This window comes from Dichomitus squalens, assembly GCF_000275845.1.
Source record: "Dichomitus squalens LYAD-421 SS1 unplaced genomic scaffold DICSQscaffold_9, whole genome shotgun sequence".
NCBI lineage: Eukaryota > Fungi > Basidiomycota > Agaricomycetes > Polyporales > Polyporaceae > Dichomitus > Dichomitus squalens.
The window spans coordinates 735,911-752,788 of record NW_006766891.1 but is presented as its reverse complement, the minus strand read 5'-3'; the positions used below and the strand labels follow the sequence as shown (position 1 = coordinate 752,788).

At 54.2% G+C, this 16,878-nt stretch overlaps 6 protein-coding genes across 6 annotated transcripts; 3 read left to right on the top strand and 3 right to left on the bottom strand.

Annotated features, from left to right (window-relative positions):
• Positions 1–1,753: 1,753 nt before the first annotated feature.
• DICSQDRAFT_169057 (NAD-dependent formate dehydrogenase) lies at positions 1,754–3,294 on the top strand (the record flags this gene model as incomplete). Its single annotated transcript, XM_007364678.1, has 6 exons — positions 1,754–1,828; positions 1,990–2,109; positions 2,172–2,643; positions 2,699–2,757; positions 2,817–3,201; positions 3,260–3,294. 6 exons carry the CDS (start codon positions 1,754–1,756, stop codon positions 3,292–3,294), a joined length of 1,146 nt encoding a protein of 381 aa, XP_007364740.1.
• Positions 3,295–3,774: 480 nt separating this feature from the next.
• On the top strand, positions 3,775–4,968 carry DICSQDRAFT_154493 (uncharacterized protein). The gene is made up of 3 exons (XM_007364677.1): positions 3,775–4,042; positions 4,114–4,874; positions 4,932–4,968. Exons 1-2 carry the CDS (start codon positions 3,867–3,869, stop codon positions 4,856–4,858), a joined length of 921 nt encoding a protein of 306 aa, XP_007364739.1. The 5' UTR covers positions 3,775–3,866; the 3' UTR covers positions 4,859–4,874; positions 4,932–4,968.
• Positions 4,969–6,732: 1,764 nt separating this feature from the next.
• Positions 6,733–7,984, bottom strand: DICSQDRAFT_57570 (glycoside hydrolase family 43 protein; the record flags this gene model as incomplete). The annotated part of the gene is made up of 6 exons (XM_007364676.1): positions 6,733–7,050; positions 7,108–7,233; positions 7,284–7,387; positions 7,448–7,689; positions 7,744–7,855; positions 7,909–7,984. The coding sequence occupies 6 exons, from the start codon at positions 7,982–7,984 to the stop codon at positions 6,733–6,735; spliced, it is 978 nt and encodes a 325-aa protein (XP_007364738.1).
• Positions 7,985–8,996: 1,012 nt separating this feature from the next.
• On the bottom strand, positions 8,997–13,554 carry DICSQDRAFT_57465 (uncharacterized protein; the record flags this gene model as incomplete). Its single annotated transcript, XM_007364675.1, has 13 exons — positions 8,997–9,251; positions 9,310–9,461; positions 9,512–9,579; positions 9,629–9,797; positions 9,850–9,889; positions 9,940–10,003; positions 10,055–10,282; positions 10,342–10,465; positions 10,521–10,910; positions 10,968–12,133; positions 12,184–12,352; positions 12,408–12,743; positions 12,825–13,554. The coding sequence occupies 13 exons, from the start codon at positions 13,552–13,554 to the stop codon at positions 8,997–8,999; spliced, it is 3,891 nt and encodes a 1,296-aa protein (XP_007364737.1).
• Positions 13,555–13,999: 445 nt separating this feature from the next.
• DICSQDRAFT_104168 (Tautomerase/MIF) lies at positions 14,000–14,851 on the top strand. Its single transcript, XM_007364674.1, has 5 exons — positions 14,000–14,176; positions 14,240–14,350; positions 14,415–14,518; positions 14,571–14,603; positions 14,671–14,851. The coding sequence occupies exons 1-5, from the start codon at positions 14,105–14,107 to the stop codon at positions 14,708–14,710; spliced, it is 360 nt and encodes a 119-aa protein (XP_007364736.1). The 5' UTR covers positions 14,000–14,104; the 3' UTR covers positions 14,711–14,851.
• A 932-nt stretch (positions 14,852–15,783) lies between these two features.
• On the bottom strand, positions 15,784–16,431 carry DICSQDRAFT_126374 (uncharacterized protein; the record flags this gene model as incomplete). The annotated part of the gene is made up of 4 exons (XM_007364673.1): positions 15,784–15,814; positions 15,873–16,023; positions 16,181–16,348; positions 16,410–16,431. 4 exons carry the CDS (start codon positions 16,429–16,431, stop codon positions 15,784–15,786), a joined length of 372 nt encoding a protein of 123 aa, XP_007364735.1.
• Positions 16,432–16,878: the final 447 nt, after the last annotated feature.

Below are 16,878 nucleotides of genomic sequence, written 5' to 3'. Positions count from 1 at the left end.
CCTTTCTAAGCAGAACTCAAATATCGACATGGTGAGTGCATATATGCATGTATTGCGCGTGCCATCTCAGCTGTGTCTGATGTCCAATTGTAAGCCAGTATCGCTGTGCTGGCGGCTACGGGTATGATGTGATTGGGTTAGGGTTGATTGGGCCGGTCTGTATTATATATAGAGAAGTCCGGATGTAGCGTAGGAGAGTCGCCATTTGAATATATATTCATTTCGATCTAATTCAATCTGGCTGCCAATATCGGGACGAATACTAGGCGCCAAGCTGGGCACCAAAAATGGATATGAATAATAAGATACAAAATTGTATATCCCATTTGATCCCATGTTACGCAGGGTGCGGAATGTCTAAGTAATATGTGGGGAACATGGTCGGAATGTGAGGGGAAGGCAGTTAATACCATGACATCCTCTAAACCTGCGGAATGTGGTGGGAACACGCTGTTGAATGTGGCGGTAATGTGCTCATCCTCTCCGTGTTCCCCAACCTCTGTAATCTGGCGCTTCACGCGGTGATTCTTGCATGCTTGGTCTACTTCTGCATAGGTGCGTGTGGAAGCACGGTCTCTTCCGGCTCTGCATGAATTACCAATATGTTCGTTCTTTATGTAACTCTTGAGCTTCATCGGGTGTGTCAAGTTGACACGAGCATGCTTCTGCTTCTTCGCATCTGCTGACCGAGTGAAACTCATCTTTCAGAACACCAAGAGGCTGGCTTTTGACCGGCATCTGACGGAAGCATTGGAATCTCGTAGCATCCCGGGAGGAGATAGAGGCGCCCATCTCACCCTCTTCCGGTTCTCCCGACTCCGAAGTATGGACGACTCGTGCTACTAGTATGACCCCAGAAGCTACGGCCCATAACGTATTTCATGAATATCTCCCTCCCATCCTCTCCGATACATTTCAGACTTTGCATACTTCATTCGTATCCTGGATAGTACATACGTGTGAAATATGAAGAAAATCGGTGGAGGTTTGAATTGAGCATCGCGGAATTACACGTCTGACCCCAGAAGCTACGGAAAAGCGCCCAGAGATTGTCATGGATGGTCACAATGCCGAAGACTGCCGATTCGAACACCGCTGTTATCAGTCGTTTGATAGCGAAGTTGGCCGAGGCAACACTGTCGAAGCGCTCAGATTGAAAGTCAGCTTTATCTCGGTCAGTGGCTGAATGTCACGCTCGAGAGACCTCTTCTCATCCTTCGAATACCGCCACCCGGAATCCTTCGGAGACTGAACAAGAAAGTTCATTGAAGATGTTTAGAACACTTTGCAGAGTTACAGAAAGATCGGCGGTGCAGATCTTTTTGTGGCAACTCACCAAGGTCAGTAAACCCTTGAAACCCTACTGAGATTGACTTGTATCGGGAGCAAATCCCTTCCGATTTCCTTCGTTCTTTTTTACAATGATATTTTGGAAGTACATCGTCTTGTGCGTAACCCGTGCACACTTTTTGACAGGGAAATGCGAGAAATGGAGGCGTGTCAGTAGCTTCTGGGGTCAGGCGCTTAATCCGTAGCTTCTGGGGTCACACTAGTACTACGTGCGCTTCTCGACCCGGACTTGTACGGATACGCCGGGCATACACGCTCACATGATCGTGTATAGGGCACGCTGGAGGAAGACACCTGGCGCTCGCTTGTAATCGGAGAGAGGCCGTCAAGCCGTAATCCCAGGTTGGCTTCGTTCCCAGACCGGGGACAGAGGGTAGGATGTATATAAACCTGCCGCAGAACGATGGCTGTCGACATCCAACAGCCTCTCCCTGAAATCCCACCACAACCACCGCCCCCCAACCTTCCTCCTACGTTTGTATCCATTCACTCGCATGTCTCTCCTAAACGCCTCTACTGCTGCCTTCAAGCGTGGTATCGCTTCCTCGGCCCTCAGGACTCAAGCACCCAACCGGGGGATGAAGGCAGGTAGCGGTCTGATTAGTTGGGCAAGGGGTCGTCTCATGTGTTCCGTGTTAGGTGCTCGCTGTCCTCTACAAAGGCGGCGAAGCAGCCAAACAAGAGCCTCGCCTTTTGGGTACCGTCGAGAACCAACTCGGCATACGTGAATGGCTTGAGTCCCAAGGCCATGAGTACATTGTGAGTCCTCTTGAGTATCACCTGGGCTTTGTATGCTTTGCTGACCCAGTCCCCCCTTTTAGGTCACCGACGACAAAGAAGGCCCCAACAGCGTCTTCCAACAGCACCTCAAGGACGCCGAGATCCTCATCACGACGCCCTTCCACCCCGGCTACCTCACCCGAGAGCTCGTTGACAAGGCGAAGAACCTCAAGGTCTGCGTCACCGCAGGCGTCGGCTCCGATCACATCGACCTCGACGCCGCGGTCGAAAAGGATATCCAAGTCCTCGAAGTCACTGGTTCGAATGTCGTCTCGGTCGCTGAGCAGGTCATGATGAACATCCTCCTGCTCGTCCGCAACTTCGTCCCTGCGCACGAGATGATACAGCGGGGCGAGTGGCAGGTATCAGACATTGCGCGTAACGCATACGATCTAGAGGGCAAGGTCATCGGCACCCTCGGTGCGGGCCGCATTGGGTCCCTCGTGTTGGAGCGGCTCCAGCCTTTCAACCCTAAAGAGCTCTTGTACTACGACTACTCCCCCCTCCGTTCGGGTAAGCTCAAATTAGTTGATCTCGTCCAACGTGCCTCACTCAAAGCATGCCAAAGATGTTGCCGCCAAGGTCCGCGCGCGCCGCGTCGAGGACCTGAAGGAATTTGTTTCTCAGGTAACTTCTCGGTCGCCTTACGCTACTACTACTTTGCGCCGATCATATTTTCCTTACAGTGTGACATCATCACGATCAACGCACCACTTCACGAAGGGACCAAGGGACTCATCAACGCCGACCTCCTCAAACACTTTAAGAGGGGAGCCTGGCTCGTGAACACCGCCCGCGGCGCGATCTGCAACACCGAAGACGTCGCCGCTGCGGTTAAGTCCGGCCAGCTCAACGGCTACGCGGGCGACGTCTGGAACATCCAGCCCGCGCCCAAGGACCACCCTTGGCGCTACATGAAGAACCCCCTAGGTGGCGGAAATGGCATGACCCCGCATTACTCGGGCACGACTCTGGATGCCCAGGCGCGCTACGCTGCGGGCACGAAGCAGATCTTGGAGAACTACTTCAAGGGCAAGCCCCAGGAGCCGGCTAACATCATTGTTGGCGTTGGTGAGTGCAATTGCTTCATGTAGAGAGCGCAAGGCTGATGCTACGACCTGTTTTCTAGGCAAGTACGAGACTAAGTCATACGGCCAGCGATGAAGATCACCCCTTTGTTCTCGACTTTGCTGACGGATCACTTGTGCCCTCTCTTAGTCGTGTGCTCCTTTGTATCGTCCTCATGTACACTACCGAACACTGCACAGAACACTAGGATTGCCTCATCTGGTTAGATTCCTTGCTACGAATCCAATGGCTCAGTGGCTATGTAATCCTGCGTGTTGCATTGCATGTTGAGATACTCGGACCGTAGTCAATCATATGGTGGACCAAGTCTGGGGCGCAAGCTTTTCTCAAATCTCGAATTACTCACCTCCGACATGGCTTGTGACTAATGAGGCACGATAACGTAGGACCCATGAATGCATGATGGTTGGGAGATGACAGTGGTTGATCTCCGTATATGGGTGTGCTTCTTCACTGCCGGACAGCTGCCCGACGGCAAAGAGCGGCTAGGTAGCAGTGGCGGAGTCTGTACCCCACTTGGTTCAAAGCCGTTTGCAGCTTCTCCCCTCCTTCCAAGTTCTCACCGAGCCTTGCACGGCTTCAGGCCGTCTGTATTCTGACCGTCAAGATCTTGTACTACTAGCATCTCCCCAGCAACTCTCCTTGGTATGAATATCAATTGGGGCGTGGACATCATCGACTTTGTGGACATTCCGAACGCTTTAACTTGCGCTCGGTGCAAGAAGGACGGCCTCAGTAAACAGGACTTGAAGCGGTGTGGTGGTTGTAGAGCAGCGATGTATTGTAGTCGGGATTGCCAAAGGGGGGATTGGCCCTCGCACAGGTGAGTTCGCCACCATTGGTCGCTCTTCGCCGACCTTCGATGCGACTAGATGCCTCGTTCTGCCTGCTCAGACCATTGTGCCGTCCGGGATCCGTGGACACCGGAGCACAGGCTGTGGGATATCGAGCATCGATGTCCCTAGCCAACACCGTCAGGGACTGGGCGAACGTTCACAGAGAGACTTTCTCCACGATCGTGCATGCCCTCGTCCGCTCCGCCGGCGGTGTCGAACGCGTTCTCAAAGACGAGGAAGGCGTCTTCGTTCACCTAAGGCCTCTACAACGCGTGTTCGACAATCCGGCCACGGCTTTCGAGATCACCTCCCTATCCCTCCTGAATAAGCACGTCAGAAGCGAACCTATCTTCGTCCAGTGGGAGGAGCCCCAGAAATCTTACCGGGAATCTCTTGCCGCCTCTCAGGCGCGACGGAATACCAATTCCAGACTGGCCGGGATGATTCCCGTAACATACGTCGTAGAGGGCACCGATCTCGTGGTGCACTCACAAGAGACTCTCTATCGTCCCAACTTCCATGCCAGCGACTGCCCTGTAGACGAGCTCACCGCGGCGGCGTTCAAGGACATCTTATCACTGTGCATACGATGTGTCAGTACTGGACTCGTCTTGCGTGCGTCTTTGGGCTCTGACTCGGTGGTGCCCGATGCTGGATACATGGTGCGGCAGAAGAAGACCTGGGAGTGGAAACGTTCGGAGGATCTCGAGGCTCTCATGTTGGCTCTCATCAGCTCGGACGATGTTTCACGGCACACGAGTCTCTCTATAAAACAGCTGTGGGCTCTGTGGAAAATATGGTAGCTAACCTGGCATCACGGTAAGTCGCACACTCATGCGTCGCCAAAACTTTACATGCCTTCTGACTTCTATCTAGTAGTGTATCCTTAGTATCGCGAATTAACCTGTAACCGTAGGTATGTCTATGAATACAACTCAGTTCGATCTGGGTCGCTCACGCCCGTGTTGTCGGATGAAGCTGAAGCGTTGCCATGTGTTCGCCCTCAAGTTGCCGAATGTAAGTCAGATTGTTTCGAAGTAGCAGACCAATGTTAGATTGTCTTCGCGTTGAGAGCACGATGACCAGCGATTCTGCTTGTCCTTCCTCGCTATTGGGTGTACATATGTCAGAGTGGTGAGAGCTCGATCTCCCGCTACACTCATAGTCATGGAATGTACCTGACCCTTGTCTTAGACCGAGTCAGGATGCGATATAGGGCTTCGCACTGACCAGAAATCACATGAACGGAGCATACGACTGCATCACGGCTCCTCGGACGTTGGACCTCGTGCAGAACCACCGTCACACGGCGGACAGGCCAACCTCCGTGAAGGGACCTAGATGTCAGCCGCCGGAACATCCGGTCAGCCCGCTCCTCTAGCAGGATATAGGCCTGCACTACACGACGATCCCTCCTCACCCCTACCACCACCTTCTCTGCATCTCATGCTATTCCGCTCGTCAAACCCCTTCACGTTCAAACACCCCACATAAGCCGAGTAGGCGCAGTATCATATGCGGTCATATTCCTCGGGCTTGTCCTCACGGCACTATATGCTAGTCAGGTATGTCTCGTTTCCAAGTATCCTCGGTCTCGTGGCCCTGATCCTCCTCTGCGCTCATTCCGTAGCGTCGTTCGGTGACATGGACCACAGTCACCTTGAACATCGTCCCAGCTCACCAGCTGAGCCAAGCACGCCCCCCCCCCTTCCTGTCACCACGCCTTAATCAAGGCTGAGCATAGTGCACAGTGGTGATCAAGGAACTCAGCTCGGTGAGTGCCTTCTATAGCCTCAGTGGAGGTGGCATATCTGACGGCTGTCTGCAGGATGTAAAGTTGCCCGCAAAAGTCACCTCTTGTGGCCGCTGGCATCTGCCTTCGGGAGTCTCCTGAGACGTCGGAGCCTGATCGTGTGTGTTAGGTGGTCCGATGGACTGGGGGTGGCTCCCCCTTGTCTCGTCGGTTCCACCGGCCCATGTGAATGGCTGCGGCTGTCTTCTTCTCTCACCCTCGGAGCATTCGGTAAGCTGACTCCCATGTTTGTATGAGAGATCTCTGCCTGACGTCCAGTGACCCAGGTCCGTTGGGGAAAACTTACACACGAGGCCGAGTTTCACAACTGTACCTACTAGGACGAGTTGTCGCCCAGTCCTTCACCGAGACTCGGTCTGTGGGGATACCATTACTAGAACACGGTTTCCGCATCTTCCATCCCTCCCTGGATTAAACATTGTCGCTTATTCAGACGGATCAGTTGAACCCCTCTATCCTTCTGTCTGGCTACATGAACTCAACATCGTCCAATGCTCAAATGCCGGCTCTGGTGTGAACCACTTGCGTACGGACATCACGATGCTCGACGCATATGTAACGTTCATATCCTCATTAGAAGGATTGTATCCGCATCTGCTACCCCCAGCACACCGCGACTTGGCATCCATGTAGGACCGTTGATGAGCACGTATTGAGAGCAGAGCGTGATGCAAGGAGGCGATTAGCAAATCGCGGTTGAGACTTTGTTCTTTCGAGACTGGAGTGTCCTTCGGCACTCATGCTGCGTCCGACTAGCTTGTCCCTGCAGTCACGAGTGATAGGAAACGGGTAGGTGTCGAAAACCAATCAGTGGATGTACTGTACAAGATGGATTGACCTGGGGGAACTGCGCGCGCCGCTCAATTATTCGCCAACCACCACGGGCCATCCCGACGTGAAGTCGAGGAAGTTGATGCCCAGGTAGGACGGTCCACCGTAAGAGTCGTTGCGAACATAGTGATAGACAATCAGGTCGCGTCCGCTGTTGGCGTCGAAGAAGATGCTTTGCCCGCCGGGTGCGTAGATGTTGTCATGCGAGCCGAGTACAAGCGTCCCAGTCGGCGGGCTGGCATCTTTTGTCAGGTCGTTGCCGGTTTTGTCCAGGAACGGGCCCGAAACGTTCTCGCTACGGCCAACCAGCACCTTGTATTCCCCTCCTGGAGCTGGACGTGGTGTAGTGGTCTTATCCAGAGGGCCGTCGTGAGCAATCGCAACTCACGCAAAGCAGATGGAACATACGTTGACGAGAGGAGTGAAACCATTAGAAAAGAACTGGAAGTAATACTGAGAGCTTTGAGGCTTGTAGGTAAAGCCGCCCTCCGTCGGTTCCTTATTAGCACCAGCGAGGTGAGTCCCTGGCAGGTTCTACAACGTCTGTCAGCCGCATGTAGGATTCACAATCGCACTGCACATACAGCAGCGGGGGTGTGGATATCTGACAATGGAATCTGGAAGATCCCGTCGTTGTACGATCCGAACGAGAGCTTGAGCCCTTCGGCATCAATCAAATTTGCGTCGACTGTGCGGAACGTGATCGCGTCAAACAAAACGTAGAGCTGGTAGTGAGTGAGCGACCCACTGGCATTGTAGGAGTCGCCATCCTTCGAGCCGATCACTGGGCCAAGGTCGTCCCACGTGCCCTGTTCCATAGAAGGACTGGTTGCCACCCCGATTGTTGAGTTTTGGCTACCCAAAGTCGACAATGAGTAATAAAGGGTGTATTGGCCGTTTACGGAGTGCACGTCTGGAGCCCAGATATTTGGGTTGGACGTATTTATTTTGGAACCGTTCGGAAGGACGGAGCCGGAGCTCGTCCAGGGCCTGCGCCTTGAAGTGAGCAAGGCATCTGGAGCGCGAACACGGAGAAACACTAACCCGTTCAATGAAGAGCTAGTGAAGATGTTGATCCCTCCGCCGGTAGAGAACACGAAGTACTTGTTGCTGTCGGGATTGAACGCGATAGCCGGGTCACGGACTACGACGTTGTCTGATTGATGATGTCAGGGCGACGTATAAGGGGCAGGTGGCCGAGGGACTTACCACTACCAGGAAGAGGGTTAGGCACAGATAATGCGAGGGTATTCAGAGAAAGAAGCGATATGAGATGGAGCTTCATAGCGGTGACAGGGGTGGGATGTAGTTGCAACGAGAAGAGATGTATGCAACACACCGTTTATATTACTCAGGCAGCGTTCCTACCCCTGATCATGTTCACCACCGATGCTCAGTCGGAGCGCGCGGGGGCAGTCATCCTGGGGCAGTTCGCACTCCGTCTGCCCCAGCGAATATTGGAGTTTGACGTATTATCAACTCTCCATGAGCGCTGCATGTTGACCCGACCTTCCAGTGACACTTGCCGCTGGCGAAACAAACTCGATCGAAGCTTGATGTGCGGAGAAGGCGTTGGGGCATGGCTCTCGAAGAACAGGACCGGAGCTTGCCATAGCAGCAAGAAGCAAACTTGTGACAGCTGGTGTAGATTAACGAGGAGAGCGATGTCCGATACTCCAGGCGAGTAATCGGCCACTAGTTGCTTTGGGGGCCGCTAAACCGCGTAGTTGCATAGCTCACATCGAGAGCGACGAGCGCATGTCAATCCGTGACCAAGTGAGTCCGCTTTTCAGCGCCTCCGATATGCCGAACAGCCTGTCTAACAATGACATCATAGCAACTCACCTCAAGACGACTGCGGTTCGCCTCAACGAGTAATTAGGTGGTCAACAGACTTTCACGACCTGCACAGCTTGACAGCCATCTGCTCATCAGCTCCAACGCATGTGTTCAAGACACGTCTTTGTGCAACGCAAACCGTGCTTACCGGGCTGTCTTTGTGGACTCTGGAGCTTGCACAATGAAGATTCTAGCTGCTTCCGACCATGTCACGGTGGTTGTCACCCCAATCTTCCGAGTCTTCGGTCAAACTATGCGCAGCCATATCCGCATTCATGGCAGACTCCGGCGTCTCGGGGACATGGAAGTTATGGCTCCAAAGGGACAGCCAAGCGGAGTCAAGCGGAGTCGAGCATCGCGTCACGCCAATCCACTGCGGTGCAAGAATAATTATGCATGCAAGCTTCCGATTCTCACCTAAAATACAATCGTCAAGTAATCCAAGCAAGTACTCGGCCCTAGTCTGCATTGATGGGAGGTAAGGGCTCCTTGCGCCCTTTCACAGGCCAGATTTCAGTCAAGGTAGTGGCATCGAAAACGCGGCCGCCTCTTGCGACAAAGCGAATATCCCGTGTGCCGCTGATGTCGCCTTCAAGGAGATCGACGCCAGGCGGGTACACAACGAAGTCGGCGAGTTTGCCTGGGGTAAGGGAGCCGACGGCATTGTCAATGCCCAGCGTAATGGCCGCGTCAGAAGTCGCTGCCCGGAGGGTCTTGAAAACGGTAATCTCAGCTCGACTATGAGGACAATGAGGACGGGGGTAAACGGACCTCGTAGTTCGTCAGGCCGCCAGATTGGGTGTACCACATCTCGGCATGGTAGTTGACGCCGAGTGGCGGTTCTCCATGAGCACCAATGTGCGCCTTGAGACCCTTGCGAATCATCTTCGCTGTCGAGATAGAAGTGTTGAAGGCCTGGTATGCTGCGCGGGAATCAGCATAAGGCCAAAGATCTTGCTGGCGTACAACTTACAGAGCTTGGGGCGTGCTGTAGATTCCGACAAAGATTCCAAGCCGTCGTGCCGAACAAAACGCCTTAACCTAAGAGTGTGTGAGGCCTCAATTTCACAATACGCATCGCTGCGCTTACTTCTCGTTGTTCGGGAGATCCTCCGTTGCCCAGATGAGCTGTTCGCCCATGACACCTCCATAGTTCACGATGTGTGTGGGCGTCGAACCCGTGCCGCTCAATGCGTAAAGGTTTAAGACGTCATCATAAAGCACAGGTATGGGGAGAGGGTGCTCGATGGTCGTCATGCCTGTTACACAATATCAGGGGAGCGCGGGAGCATGTGAGGGCCAGGAGATTACCATCAATGATGTATGTCAGGTCCCAGTCATAGTTCATACCCTGTCGATACATCAGTGACAGGAAGAACGGCGGCACAGATGGCAACTCACCCCCTCAGGAACACAAAGCATACCAAGCTTGCGTGCGGCGAGAAGCAACCTCTGCCGGGAAGCGCTGACTCTAGCTTGAGTTTGCAACCACAGCTCAGAATATTAGAAGACGTACCGGATCGGCAAGTTATAATTCTTGTATGAGAAGCTCGAGGGTCCACCCTCGGCCTTGATGCGCAGCAACGCGGACTTCGCATCCTCAAGGCTCACAACGTCTTCGTGGTAGACAGGTGCTCCAGCGCCATAGATGATGGTTCCGGTCTGGAAGATGCGGGGACCGACAAGCTGACCGCGCTCCACGCGGAAGCGCTCTGCGAAGGCAAGGACGGTGTCCGCGCTCGGACTGCGATGCGGCAGGGCTGTTAGGTATGACGCACGAATATATCATGAGATGCAGCTTACTTGTGCAAAGTTGTAACGCCATACGCGAGGAAAGTCTCCAGTTCCCATGACCTAGCTGGGATGGCGGTATCGAAGCCATTCCAATGCGCGTGCACGTCGATGAAGCCAGGAACGACGAAGCCTGCTCAACCCCAAGTCAGCCGTCCAGCCCAGCAACGGAAACTAGAATCGACGCTGACCTCCTTGAGCATCAAGGACGGTGGCACCGTACGGCGCGACGAAATCGTGGACGCCCGCGATGGCTTCAATCTCGCCATTGCGCGTCACAAGTACGGCATCGTGCAAGATATCGTTGTGAATGTTGCCGGTGCTCATCGTCACCAGGGTAGCGTTCGAGAGGATGAAGAAGTCGGCGTTGGAGTTTGCCTCTTTCGAATCCCCGTACTTGGCCTGAGCGAGGGCGGCGGCTTCCTCCTTGAGGCGCGAGATGTCGCTTGGGTACTCAACCACGATCTCCTCGTACTTCGGGTGGCTCTTTGTGCACTCAACACCGAAGTTCACGGTATCCTTCTGAGCAGCCTTCACACAGGCACTCAATTTCGATATATCGACATGGTGGAGGTATGGGCCTATTTGTCAATAGTCAGATATATCGTTCGAGCATCTCAAGAGAGATTGCACAATACCAAGGAGCCAAAAGAGCTTCGACCCGTCGCCGCTCCAAGTGATCGAATGGCCACCATCGACACTCAATCTCTGCAAACCCTTGGTCGCGTTTGCCGGCCTGCTCCAAACAGCGTCATCCGCCGTCACAGCAGGTGCATAGTAGACATGGTGGAAGTCTACGATCGCCACCGGGGTCTCCCCCTTCTTCAGCGAGGCCAAACTCGGCGGCGGGACAGCGAGTTCAGCGGACGTGCGTCCAGTTGCGAGCGTCTCGTGCTTGTACTGCCCGTCCTCGTCCGGGCCCGCGGCGAGGTCAATGACAAACGCGCGCCTCGGCGACGAGACGAGCAATTTCTTGCTCTTCTCTAAGAACCGGAGTTGAGTGGTCAAGACGTCGTCTGTGTCGATCTCAGAGGGCACGAACTTGATGTTCTTGACTGAGACCTTCTCGTGCGAGCCTGAGGGCAACGTCAGCTCGCCGATGTACAGGCCTGCGCCGGCCGTCGCGACGACGTCCCCAGTGAGGTAGTCGCCGCTCTTGCGGAGGAATGCAATCTTGCGGTTCGAGCCGGGGCAAGCGCACAAAATGGGGGAGTAATAGCGCCCGAGGGGCAGGCCAGTCAGGACGTGGGCAGTACCGGACGTGAGGTTGGCGAGCTCGAGCGTCGTGAACTCTACATCAGACCAGCGCGCGTGAATAACAAGGTCTGGGTGGCCCGGGACGAACGACGGAGAGTAGTACGGCGCCTTGCTATCGTGGACGGGAACCGGCTGCGCGTAGTGCTTGCCGCTGCCCTCGACCTTCTGCACGTACGTCGCCCCGCCAGCTTGAAAGACAGCATGCTCGCCAGTCTCGTCGATGCGGAGCTCGTGGAAGGCGTGCACGCGCTGGGTGTCGGCCGTCTCAACGGTTTTGATATCAGTCTTTGTGGAGCGCGTCTCCGCGAGACGCTTCTCGATGTGAGCCTGGAAAGGGATAACTTGGGGCTCCCCCCCGGCGATGCGCTCGCCATTCTCGTCTTTTTGAAGCGGAACGTGGTAGACCTTCCCTGCCGCCCAGATGATGATAGCATCGTCCTCGGGCGTAAACGCGTATGCAGGATAGGCCCCCATGGGTGCGGAGACGATGCTCAGGTCGTACGTGAGGCCATACCAGATGTTGCGAAGAGTGCCACTCTCGAGGTCCCTTGGGTTGGGCTTAGGATCAGGTCACCGCTGAGTACTGGGGAGACTTACTTGAGAACCAAAGCCTCCTTATCGCGAACTCGGCGGACGAAAGCGAGCGTACGGCCATCGCGTGAGAGCTCTGAACGTGTAGCGCCTCCTGAGTTTGCGTCCACGAGGATGGTAGTTTGCTTGGAGGTTATGTTCGTCGTGAAGATGGCATTTATGCCGCTGTGAACGTCTTAGAGCAGCTTAGCTCGATTGTACCAGCCCAATTGATGATGACTTTCGCATACCCTTGCTGTACTGCCAGCGACCATTCGTGTCGCGGACGTTCTTCGAATAGATGAGCGTGTCATTGCCCTTCCAAATGAACTGCTCGGGTCCGACTTGCTGCTCGCCATAGTTCTCCACGCTCCAGCCCAAAGGAAGGGTCCGGCCCACCAGGCGCTTCCCGCTGCCAGCTTGGATCGAACTCGCTGACGCGTCCTTGGGAATGTCGTACTCCCAAGCTTCTCCTGCACCGAGACTACGACTGGAGGTGTACCACTTCGTCGCAACCACCTTTGAACCGTCAGGGTGGAAACGAGCGTCCGACACCCATCGGTAGGTCTCATTGGTGACGCGTTGAGCTACAATACCGTTGTCAATGAGCGTCACAAGTACAAGTTGGTGTCGTGTGTAAGACTCGCCGCAGTGAACGGGATACGTACCGTCGTGTCGACCTTCGCGAAGTAGCCGATGGTGCTTTCTCTCTGCGCTCTCCTGAACCCCACTCGCGAGAAGCTCCTCATCCAAGTTTTGGTTTCTCAGAGCATCAGCCATGTCGCCTGTTGCGTGAGGAGGGCGTATGTCGGAAGCCTCGCAACCATTCCATGGCTTCACCCAGATGTTCTCAACACCAAGGCCCGCGTCGCTTCGGAAGACGAACTGGGTACCATCAGGAGAGAAGTGGGGGTCAGAGTCGTGGGGGATGCCCTTCAGGACAGGAACGGCACGCGTATGAGCCCCGGAAGCAAGTGTAGACGCGCTATATGCGCCAGCAGGAAGACAGTAGATATCCCCGAGAAGGTCGAAGATGACTTCACCAGTCTTGGGATGCACGTCGAGCCGCAGCCATGTGCCCTCGGTCACGTCGTACTCCAGCTTGCGGGGAAAGGGGAAGTCGGTAGAGATGTCCCAAGGAGTCTGCTCACGAAGAGGCCAAACGTCATCCTTCCACTCCTCGGCGGGATCGGCGAACGAGGTTGAAGCTGACTGGGAGGGAGCACGCGCGGTGAATAGGCCCGTGGGGGTCCAAGACACGGGGTAGATAGTGGAGAGCAATGCGACAGAAGACAAAAGCAAAGCCGTCTTCACCAGGGGTGTCTTTGAACCGCGCACATATGGCGCAGTCGAATGGCTGGCGACATGTTTGTCGCGCTTCTCGTTGCTGAGAACCATACTGGGCTCTCTCGACCGTAGCTAGAGGACGTATCGCACGCATGTATGAGCACTTTGTGTATGAGACAGTAGAGGCATCTTACAGTCACTCCAGAGCCCTGTGTTGGATGTCTCAGTCGGTTCGAGCGATGGAGAGATATGGTCTACTCTGGTCTACTCAGCGTGGGACGCGAGTATGCCGCCGTCGCCGACGCGAGCGTGCTCAAGCTCGCCATTGACGTGAGAGCGCGTCGGACCGGCCTTTCGGTGCCCGAATTACCGCAGGCGCCATCAGCATCTCCCGCTATACCCGGCCCCCGCATCTACAATCTCCACTGCTCGTGAAAGAAAGTTTCGGTATGTAGCTTGCTGTGTAATATGAGCGAGCATGGCGAGACTCGCACGGAATGATTCACAAGGGAACGATGGGCTCCGATAAGCAGGAAACTTCCAAGGGGGCAGACCTCGTGACCGTCCGGAAACACATAAAGAGGTCGACCGTCGCACCGTATACCGTGGCTACCCTCCACAGGTTATACTCCCATCAAGCTACACTACCACCTTGTCAAACATGCCTGCTCTTGAAATAAGGACAAACATCAGCGTCGCGGACCCGAAGGCGTTCGTGAAGGACTTCTCTGAGGTATGTTGTTTCCCAAGAAACCGTCCAACCACGCTTACATTGGTGTGTTGTTCTCCTGACTAGTTCTCAGCTACCACGCTGGGGAAGCCCTTGGCCTACATTGCTGTGCACCTTGTGCACGATCAGAACCTCGCATGGGCTGGAACCTTTGACCCTGCTATCCTCCTCAATGTGGTGCGTGCATCTCACATCATGTTCCCCCGCGACGGCCCGCAGACGAACAGTCGACTGTCTACAGACCAGCTTGGACAACCTCCAACCTGAGAACACGGAAAAGTTTTCCAAGGCTTTCTTCGGCTACTTCAAGGAGAAACTCGGTATTCCCGACAACAGGGGCTACATGTGAGTAGTCCTCCACGGACCTTCACTTACAATTGAGTTGACGACCCCTTAGCCTCTTCATTGACCCAGGCAGGGCTAACATTGGGTACGTTCATATTTCTGTACTGACTCCGACGATATGACGCAATCGTCTGACACACCATCTATCATAGGCACACTTCCACTACTTTTGCAACTATCTTCAGCAAGTAAGTGAGAAGAAACGAGAAGTTTGCTGTCCCGGGGAATTTTGCAAGATGGAAACGTGTGTATGAATAAATCAGCTGTACTATCAATACGAAGGCACAGACACATCACGATCGTCTCTCATTTGTGTCTTGCACGCCGTTTAACGACTGCTAGGTCGCTCGCCTTGTGCGTGTATCGCCACTGCTTAGCGGCCGTCATGTTCACGGCGCATATGTCAAGACCCCCTATGCCATGCAAAAAGACAGCTTGGCACAGCTTCGCTCGCCCTCTGTTCAACAGAGTATAAGCCACAGTATGACCAGAGAAACATCGGAGACCACTGCTGAAGTGCGTCCGCATATGCACGACTTTCGTTGTTCTCTTGGGAACTGTGCTCTCAGGACTGTCTATGCAACATCCATGAAATAGTGTTGATATGCTTTGCTGAAGGCCCTGCCATTTCCATAAATGAGCTATAGCTTTGGCCCAAAGACTGAGTGGCAGTTTCAACAAACGGCAGCCCATGACGCCATCGGAGACGTTCGATGGGACATTACTACCTCAATAACTGGTTCATTCGCAGAGCCCGGACAACTTCCCATCGATGATTATTGAATGCTCGTTTGTATGTCTACTAGGGTATGTCGTGAAGAAGGAAAACCACCGCGCCCCGTTTAGACAGTAACCTGGCAAACTGATCGTGTTCTGCCGTGATACGTTCCGATAGAGAAGCACGGAACGTAAAGGTGCTTGGAAAGAGAAGCAAGTTGTAACTGTTAGCTTTGGTCTCGTTCTCGTGTTTTGGCAGGTCACAAAGTGCAAGAGGCGTGACTTCGAAGAGGAACGTGGGTTTCAAGAGATGTCGTCCCCATGGTAAACTTGGTCGCTCTACGTGCTGCTATCGAAGGTCCGAGCTCGGTACGCCTTATACCGGGTCGCCGCTTTATGACGGCATGTGGGCGACTCAAATAAGAAGTGTATCGCTCTATCTGCGAGTCATCACCGATCAACGTGGTAATATCTCCTGTGATGGTCTATGGAAACATTCTGGTCTACATGCGGTCTACATACCCGATATGGTCGACCTGGCTATGGTTTTACAATCTCGCTGGTGGCATTGGTGGGATGCTATGCAACCATGTAAATTCGGTCATCAACCGATTTCCACACAATCTATCGCGCTCACCTCGATGTCCGCCTATGCACATCCGCCGCGAGCCGCCGAGCCCAGTCGCGCACATCAAGGTGTGGGATGAACGTCTCGCCGAACGTTGATGTGAGCGGGAGGACCTCCGGTCGGAAACCGAGACGCTGCAACTGCTCGCGCAGCTGCGTGCCTGACAATTGAGTGCGTCCCAGCCAAATATGTCAGCGAGATGTCATCCAAGTCCAACGAAGCCCTGCTGCCTGACGACCACCGGCCGACCTCGAAGCCGTACATAGCCGCGCATCTGAACCTCACCCCTACATACACAGAAACGTCATGGCACGTACCTGATTGTGCGTGACGGAAGGAGTGGTCTTGGAAGAGCCAGTACCGATACAATGCCCACGACGGGTCGTCAAAATCTATGCTGCCTAGGTTGATGCTCCGGGGTGGCATACCGACCGCTCTAGCGGCGTCTGCTGCCGCTGCCTCTTCGAGGCCGCACATGTAGAACGCTATAGCGACCAAACATCAGCCACCTGTGATCAAAACGTATACGTGCTCATGTTCACTTACCCCTAATGACTTCTTGCAACATCGTCGTGGTGGTGAATGTGGGGATGAGAAAAAGGTTCACCGGTCGCGGACGTTTTGAGTTCTGCGCTCCATGAAACGGTTCCTATGTGTAATTGGCATGCTTTAGTGGACCCGCCGGAGCATGGGATCCCTCGGACGCACAAGGATCATTGCGGGACTCGTCTTTGGTTGGACTTACGACAGAGCTTGAAGGACATGTGACAGCTGACGTTGACTCAGGCGCGTCCAAATGGGTACGGATAGGACGGCACTCCGAGACACATCGAACGGTGAGCACTGTCGTCGAACACGCTGACATCAAGAGCCTGCATGCTTGCTGACTCCGGAAATATGAGACTCGAGGTATATCGAGGTGTTTCCATCCGCCGGACACTCTAGTGGCAAACGATCGCTTGGATTTCGGTCAAACGGCGTACCGTTGATGCGCACCCAATAAGAGCCGGGGAAA